Source organism: Aegilops tauschii, chromosome 3 (assembly GCF_002575655.3).
Source record: "Aegilops tauschii subsp. strangulata cultivar AL8/78 chromosome 3, Aet v6.0, whole genome shotgun sequence".
Classification (NCBI taxonomy): domain Eukaryota; kingdom Viridiplantae; phylum Streptophyta; class Magnoliopsida; order Poales; family Poaceae; genus Aegilops; species Aegilops tauschii.
The window spans coordinates 616975609-616984132 of NC_053037.3; the positions used below are offsets into that span (position 1 = coordinate 616975609).

General features: G+C 42.6%; 1 protein-coding gene across 3 annotated transcripts; it reads left to right on the forward strand.

The window, feature by feature from the left end:
* Positions 1-267: 267 nt before the first annotated feature.
* Positions 268-7328, forward strand: LOC109756841 (disease resistance protein RGA5). Of its 3 annotated transcripts, none has more exons than XM_020315679.4 (9): positions 268-442; positions 537-1360; positions 1574-3604; positions 3874-3929; positions 4000-4340; positions 4914-5276; positions 5380-5553; positions 6373-6500; positions 6930-7328. In XM_020315679.4, exons 2-8 carry the CDS (start codon positions 549-551, stop codon positions 6394-6396), a joined length of 3801 nt encoding a protein of 1266 aa, XP_020171268.1. In that variant the 5' UTR covers positions 268-442; positions 537-548; the 3' UTR covers positions 6397-6500; positions 6930-7328. The 3 variants fall into 3 exon arrangements, with proteins under 3 accessions (XP_020171268.1, XP_020171270.1, XP_020171269.1); XM_020315681.4 differs by having other exon boundaries at positions 4009-4340; XM_020315680.4 differs by having other exon boundaries at positions 6373-6547; positions 6930-7251.
* Positions 7329-8524: the final 1196 nt, after the last annotated feature.

Sequence of the window (8524 nt, forward strand, 5' to 3'; positions counted from 1 at the left end):
CGATGTCGCCTCACAAACGAGGTTGCCGTCGTGGAGTCCGATGCCCCCACGAGAGAGACGACACGGTGAAGGCCCGCCGCCCCCTTTGTCGACGATACCTCAGGCTTGCCCAACGGCTGCCGCAGGTGACAACAAAAAGAAGGATGAGGTGGAAGGGAAGGCGGTGAGGGGTAGGAAGGTTTTTCCCCTCGGGATTGATTTTGCGCCCAAGGCAGGAAAAGGGAGCATAGAGCTCGGGGTTCTTTGTGCTAAATTCCCACAGCACTACGTACGTGTCAACGGTCAACGACTCCAGTCGGCGCTGCTCCCCTGCTCCCAAGTCCCAATCCCTTACCCCGAGACGAGTCGCCGTCTTTCGGCGGTGAGCGCCGGCGAGGGTGCGCTCGGGCGGCGCCCGCCCTCCTCCTCCTCCGGGGCAGCTCCCGGATCTCCTCTTCCATAGGTTTCCTCTCTCTCTCACTTTACCCTTTAATTTGCAATTCTGCATCCGGCGATGCCGAAATGAATACATCTGATGGCCCGTGTTCCGGCGACAGAGAGCGCGCGACATGGAGCCGAGCCCATTCAGCGCCTCGCTGGGCGCCATGGGCTCCCTCAAACGGAAGCTCGACGAGCTCCTGGCGACCCGGCACTGGGCTCTGCGCGGGGCCGTCACGGACGAGATCGAGCAGCTGGCAGCCGATCTCCGCACCCTGCACGACCTCCTGGCGAAGCTCTCGAATGCGCAGGACCCTCCCGTGGCCGCGAGATACTGGATGAAGGACGTGCGCGAGCTGTCCTACGACATGGCTGACTGCGCCGACCACTTCATCCGCGCCAAGATTCATAGAGCTGCTCGCCGGAAGATTATTGCCCGGTTGAAAATTAGCCGCCTTCCGCAGAGGTGGAGGTGGAAGTGGCGCCCGTGGATCGCCGACAAGGTCTCGGAATTTAGGAGTCGGGCGCAGGAGGCGACCCGGCGGTACTGGAGGTATAAGTTCGATGATTGCGCCTCGGATCCTGGAAATTCAGGTGTCGGCAGCCTTGAAATTCCGGCTGTTTCGCCAGATTTGGGTGATCTAGTTGGCATGCAAGGCCCAATGGACGAGCTTCACCGGCGGTTGACCAGTGGAGGAGAGCAGCTCAAGGTAGTGCCAATTGTTGGCGAGGGGGGAATCGGCAAGACCACTCTTGCACAAAAATTATGGAGCAAGCTCCGTGGACAGTTCGAGTGCCGAGCATTCGTGCGGACAGCCCAGAAGCCTGATATGAGGGGGATCATCAGGAGCATACTCTCGCAAGTCCGTCGGCTCCAGCCGCCGGACCCTGGGGAGATGTACCACCTGATCCGCGATCTAAGGGAATATCTACGCAATAAGAGGTATAATACTAAAAACAATGACATTCCATGAAACAGGTGTTTTGACATCATAAAAAAAGTCGTCTTTCTGCACGGTGTCCACTGTATATCTGAACTTTCTGAATCCTCATATCCCAAAGAAATTAATTCTGTACACAAGCTTATTTGATTTTCTTTCTGATATTATCCTTTGGTGTTCGGCTAATAAGCATGTCTCTTTAAAATATTTGTCAGGTACTTTATTATAATTGATGACTTATGGGCTATATCAGTATGGGATGTTTTAAGTCGTGCTTTTCCAGAGGGCAACTGCTGCAGCAGAATAGTAACTACAACAGAAACTATGGAAGTAGCTTTGGCGTGCTGTGGTTTTTGCCCTGAGCATGTTTTCAAGATGGAATCTCTTGGTGAGGATGACTCAGAAAAATTATTACTCCAAAGGATCCCCCTTGTCTCAGGAAATCAACAGTTTGATAATGTTTTGCCTCAGATTAAGAGAAATTGTGGTGGCTTGCCGCTAGCAATCATCATTGCAGCCAGTCTTTTAGCAATCCAACCTGAGAAATTGGAACAATTGGGATGTATGCAGAATTCTGTTGGTGTGAATCATAACATAGAGGGTTTTATGAGACAAATATTAAACATTAGCTTTGATAGTCTTCCACATTATCTGAAGACATGTATGCTTTATCTTAGTACCTATTCAGAGGGCTGCCTATTCTTGAAAAGTGATTTGGTGAAGCAATGGGTAGCCGAGGGTTTTATATGTGCAGAAGAAGGAGATGACATGGAGGAAGTTGCCGGGAGCTATTTTGATAAACTTGTCAGTGCAGGCCTGATCCAAGCTATGGATATCAACTGTAATTACGAGGTTTTGTCTTATTCAGTTCATCACATGGTACTTGATCTCATTACATACAAGTCCATTGAAGAGAATTTCATCACTGTAGTAGATTATTCTCAAACGGCAATACCAGTTATTGATAAAGTTCGTAGATTGTCGCTCCACTTTGGTAGTGCAACATATGCAACTACGCCAGCAAGTATCGGATTATCACAAGTTCGATCACTCTTCTTTTCTGGCATGTTTAACTGTGTGCCTTCATTCATGGTGTTTAAGCTTCTTCGAGTTCTAGTTCTTCATTTTTGGGGTGATATTGGAAACACGAGTTTCAGCCTTGAAGGTATTTGTGAACTGTTTTGGCTGAGATATCTGCAGGTCACATGTAATGTCATTATAAAGCTTCCAGATCAGATTGAACCAATGAAACACTTGGAAACACTGGAAATAAATGCAGAAGTATGTGCTGTTCCGCCGGACATTGTTCGACTTTCGAACTTGTTGCATCTCCGTCTTGGAAGTGGGAAAAATCTACCCGACGGGGTTGGGTGCATGAGATCTCTACGTACACTCATGTACTTTGACCTTGGTAGTAGCTCTGAAGACAATCTATGGGAGCTTGGCGAGCTGACAAACCTGTGGGTTCTTCATCTCACCTATTCTTCGTCACTATCATGTGAACATTTGAAGAAAAAACTGACAGCTCTGGGCACTTCACTTGGGAAACTGGGTAACCTCAAATCTTTCACGTTGGCTTCTGGTGCTGCTGGCACGGCTGTTCTTTTTGATGGCTCGGGCAGCATGTACTCTACTCCAGTCTTTCTCGAGAGACTTGAGTTGTTACCACCAATTTGCGTCTTTTCCAGATTTCCCAAATGGATTGGACAACTCCACAAACTCCGTGTTTTGAAAATCGCAGTTAGAGAATTGCTGATGAATGATATTGATAGCCTCACAGGATTACATTCCCTTACAGTTCTCTCATTGTGTGTACAGACAGCTCCTGAGCGAAGGATTGTATTCAATGATGGGGCTTTCCCAGTTCTCAAGTATTTCAAGTTCAGATGCGGTGTACTTTATATGTCTTTCATGTCAGGAGCCCTGTGCAATCTTTGGAGGCTCAAGCTACATTTCAACACACATATTGGGGAGAAGTACGACAATATGCTTGCTGGAGTTGAGCACCTTTTAAATCTCCGGGACATTGCTGCACAAATTGGGGTCACCGCCGAATCTGATAAGAAGGTTATTGAGTCGCCATTCAAGGATGCCATTAGCAATCATCCTAGGTGTCCTAATTTTCATGTAAAATGGGTGGATCCGATTGAGGAAGAACATCATCAGAGGCAAGAAAGAGGGCTATCAGGCGAAAAACATGGGGTTCTAGAGAAAGCTGAAGCCAGAAACAAATATGCTGATGACTGGTATGGATCTTTCTTATTGTAGCAGTAATTCTCTGAAAGATGGCCCTTTTTTCATTCATTTCTTTTCCTCCAGTCTTAGCATTATCCTCTGGGCAAAAAAATGTTACCTGAAAGATCCAAGTGCTATAACAATTTTTTATTGGAAAATTATGTGCGCCGTAAAACATTGTACAATGGAGTTGTTCCAAACCAAGGCTTGCAATATTATAATATCAGTTTTATCTGTATCGTCTGAAGATGTTTTAACCAAAAGTAAATATTATCTTCAGGTTGTCTCAAAATTCTGACCTGCCATCTAGTGTCGCTTCATGTCGCTTGAAGTCAGGTATTTATATTTCCTTTGTGCCCCATTTACATACAGATGATTGCTTGTTCTAAAGCAATATTTGAACCAGTAATTGCAGAATTGAAAACGTCACAAGAAACCGAAGTTTCAGTATCAGAAGTGCCACAGGCAACCGAAGTTTCAGAATCAAAAGTGTCACTGGCAACCTTAGTTGCAGAATCAAAGGTGTCACAGGCAACCGAAATTGAAGAATCAGAAGCGTCACCGGCAACCAAAGTTGCAGAATCAAAAGTGTCAGAGGCAACCAAAGTTTCAGAATCAGAAGTGTCACCGGCAACCTTAGTTGTAGAATCAAAGGTGTCACAGGCAACCGAAATTGAAGAATCAGAAGCGTCACCGGCAACCGAAGTTGCAGAATCAGAAGTGCCGCAAGCAACATATGCGCGTAGGGTGAGTTCAAAGCTCATAGCTTTAAAACCTAATCTGCAAAAAATGTGCATCAAACATAGTGAGGTTCCATATAGTTGCTCGAAGACTGCCGCAGTCAGGTTCTTTGTGATGATATATGCTGCGATGTTAGAACTTCAGTGACACAAAGGTGCCCGATCGCCACCTTCTCACGGACCAAGTGTACATCCAGTTCAACTAACTTATGCAAACTTATTATAAATGCACTTCCGTTAACATGCATCATGTTTTTTTAGGTAATGTCAACACACATCATGTAATGCATAGTTCTTTTGTCTGAGCATCTATCAGTCGACGTAATTGCTGAAATTTCCAGCATTTATATTTTGAGGATTTCAGTTCTAGTTACTCTAGAAATAATAATCTCCTTAGCATACTTATCAAATCCTCAACATAGTTTGGAACATTCTGAAAGCTTTTATTTGCATTTGTTCTCCTCAAAATGCTAAATTGTGATATCTGATGGATTGTTTATTTCTTTCATTCCTTGTGAACCGCCACACGTCATACTACTCCCGGAAAAAAAAGTATATACTAATTATCTCATTTAAACAGCGATCACTCGTTCCTAAATTTGGGGACTGGGAAGACAGCGAGGATGTCCCTTACACACCAGTGGTCGTGGGTGCTCGGAAGAACAAGAAAACAGGCATTTATTCCAATCCGAATGAGCCAGGACATCACACCGAACCTCCTCGCAGGTCACCTTTGAATCCAAATGAGCCTGTGGCACAACGACACACAAATCCTCAGTGGGACCAGGGGGGCAACGGTAGCACATCCAGAAGCCCTTACAGAAGTGTTGCAGGATCTGCTTCACCAATGCACATGGCAGCTGGAATGCTAGCTTCAGAAAGGAGGGCTTTGTCAGTAGTGCATGGACCGAGCAGAATGAATCAGAGTAACCCAGGCTACAATGTAGGACATTATAATCCTTGGTTTCTTATTGGTCCAGAAATATATCTGCACACATCACATGTGTCTGGATAATGAGCTGTTGTTTTTGCATTTTTTAACCCAGCGTGACGATGAAGTGGCTGTTCTGCCATTTGGTGAATGGGATGAGGCTAACGTAGCATCAGGCGAAAAATATACGGGTATCTTCAACAGGGTGAGGGATGATAAATTATCACCTGGATCTTCTGCCAGGCAACAACCATCTGGTTACCGCAGAGAGGAAAAAAAGGCACGACAGGTATGTAAACGCAGCTCCCAAGTAAAAGTGTTCAACTTCTGCTTGTATTGATTTGCTTATCTGTGTTCAATTTAAGAGTTTCGGCTGCATACCACTTTTGCAAATTTGCAATAATATCATGCATTTTCGTAAGGGAATTAGTAGCCCTTTACTATCATATATTATATCCATGACAAAACGAACTAGAAAATAAACAATTTGGTAATAGAGTTTGGTCACCGACAACCAGCAATTGTTTTGTGCTCCATCTAATACTCCCTCCGTTCCCAAATATAAGTCTTTCTAGAGATTCCAACAAGTGACTACATACGGAGCAAAATGAGTGAATCTATACTCTAAAATATGTCTACATACATCCTTATGTTGTAGTCCATTTGAATGTCTAAAAAGACTTATATTTAGGAATGGAGGGAGTACTTCTTAGGCTACTTATTTATTGTACTTGTATCTTCACGATTTCTCAAGGCGCATTCAGTGGAACTAAAAATGGAATTAAAATGTCTTAACAATGTGCAAAAGTTCTTACACAATATTATATTCAACATGCATATTTGTTATACTAGTAGAGAAACAACAATTTCTGCTTTATTTGTATTGGTTACTGGTAGATCTCAATAGTTTGGAGTATGGACATAATGCTGTTAGTGGTGTCATTATTGGATCACTACTTCTTTTTTCATAGATGTGAATATTTTATGTCTGTATCTTTCTATTGAAACTATGCTCAGCATAAGTAGCATTATCGGTTTCTGTTTCATTCTCCAAGTGATATTCAAAAGGCAATTTATTCGCCTATTGACATTTTTCTCTTTTCTCCAGACATGTTCTTGCTGTATACTTTGACAAAATGGGGATACAATCACAGAGATTTCTGATAAGCTTCTTGGATCCTGAAGAGAGTGAGCGGAGCAAAAACATCACATCACCACGGGCTTAACCCTGCCACTGTGAGCTTCCTTCCACTTTTGCTGGTTGCTTCATCTGACTTTCCTATGTACGAAATTCTCTACCATTTCCCTGCTGGTTTTCTTTGAAAACCATTTCAACTCGGCTATGTCTTATTTGCTTACCAAATAAAATCATGTTTTCTTTCATAAGCCAACAAATTTTCATTCAAACGAAGTTAAAGTTCATTTTTTCTAACATGAAAGCTCATTCGCAATAAAAAGGCAGGTAAATCATGGTGATTGCATTAAAGAAAACACTACTTGTTTACAAACTATACCCTTGTTGCAACAGACTGGTAGTTACTACACATACGAGTAGCAAGCTAGTAGTACAGCTCAAATCAATTTATTTATTCTTTCATGTATGTGTAAACGATTCCTAATCTTAATTATTGGATGGTGATGTGAATCTTCATGCTTTTCTCGCAGTCACTTCTCGAAGCAACTGCACGTACGCAAATGATGCACAAGAAATGCGCTAGTATTTGTTCTTTAAAGGTTGGCTGCTTCTAAACAGAGCTCCTTTATCACAACATAGGGTGATGCTTTTCTTTAGCTTTTGAATTCACAACTACAGGCAGAGGATAAAAAACCACCTAATTTTGTGGGTATGTAAGGGTTATAATAGTATTGTTGTAACTAGCTTGAACATGAATTACCACTTTGTTATGCTCTAATTGATTTAGGGCCAAAAAACATAGCTTCCCTATGCCTTCCCCTCTCTCAATCAATCGAGTGCTCGTTGAATAAATTGAGATGGGGAAAGATGACAAACACTACTAGCAAGCTAAGCTAGTAGCTCAACCAATATCGATTTTTATTTCTTCACATTCTCTCTCTATATTTTGGGAATATCTCCTCCCACTGAATCTGAGCGCACACATTATAATCGTTGAATGGTTATTATGCATGACCGGAATTTCAGGAAATGCAATTTTTTGCACCCCGTTGCTTCGCCTTATTTTCTTGCCCATGACCGGTACTATTTTAGGACATCATGATAGTGCTATTTTTTTTCACGTAGAACATGCTATTATCTCGCAGAAAATAATGTTTAATAAGCCATCGATAAATAGCTATATATACTAGTACGGCATTTCATGTCCGATTCTATTACGGTCAACACCAAGTTATATACTTATTTAAAGAATTGGCCAAATCCAATGGCCAGGGTGGTTTTTTGTACGTGGATAAAAATTATCTTATGCATAGCATCGCTCATATGCGACCAAGCTTCACTTAATTCTGAATTAACCTGGAAGAACAGAGTAAAAGGAAGGAGGAGGCCTCCAGATTTATAGGCATTGGCCTAAAGTTCGGTTGGATGGCGTACGTATCAATGTGATCTGACGTCGCAAATGAAAAATGAATTAGTATATGCTATCATTGGACCAAGTATGTGCCATTAAATGACAATGATATACTCTCAGTCCGTTCGGAAATACACTGATGTATTAGGTTTCACTTGGATACTCTTTGCCCAATAGCTACATCATTGGTAGTGATACAATTGTAATTTTCAAGTTAACTAATATGTACGTATAATATATCAACATTGAATTTCATAGACCAAATCTAAGTTGAGACTTGTCTACTGAAGTCATAGAACCCGCTCGTGCATAGAACCAAGCTCGGTATGTTGCCACCGAAAGTACTACTATTCAAATTACCATCCAAATGTCCTAGGAGACTACGGGATAAAAATGGATTTGTAATTCAAATAAATTGAGGGCTTGTTTGGGACTGCTCCGCTTCATCAAAATCAGTTTCGCTCCAATAAATTCACTTTGGAGCAGTTTCAAGCAGAAGTTGTAGCACTACCAAAGATAATGTTTGGCTTCCATCTAACTCCAGCTTCAAGAATGTGAAATTTGGTGGAAATGATCTATTTAATTGGTTGAGGGCGGAGAAACGAAGGGGTATCCACTTACTGGTGGCAGTGGTGGGTAATTTCCACCCAACTCCAGCTTCTAGAGTTTTTTTAAGCACCCCCTGAGGAGCTTCATAAAAAACTAGGAGCTATA

Coding starts and splice junctions, on each gene's coding strand:
- LOC109756841 (XM_020315679.4), top strand. CDS start 549: ATGGAGCCGAGCCCATTCAGCGCCTCGCTGGGCGCCATGGGCTCCCTC. Junction 3,930..3,999: donor TTCATGTCGCTTGAAGTCAG/GTATTTATATTT, acceptor TATTTGAACCAG/TAATTGCAGAATTGAAAACG. Junction 5,554..6,372: donor AGGAAAAAAAGGCACGACAG/GTATGTAAACGC, acceptor TCTTTTCTCCAG/ACATGTTCTTGCTGTATACT.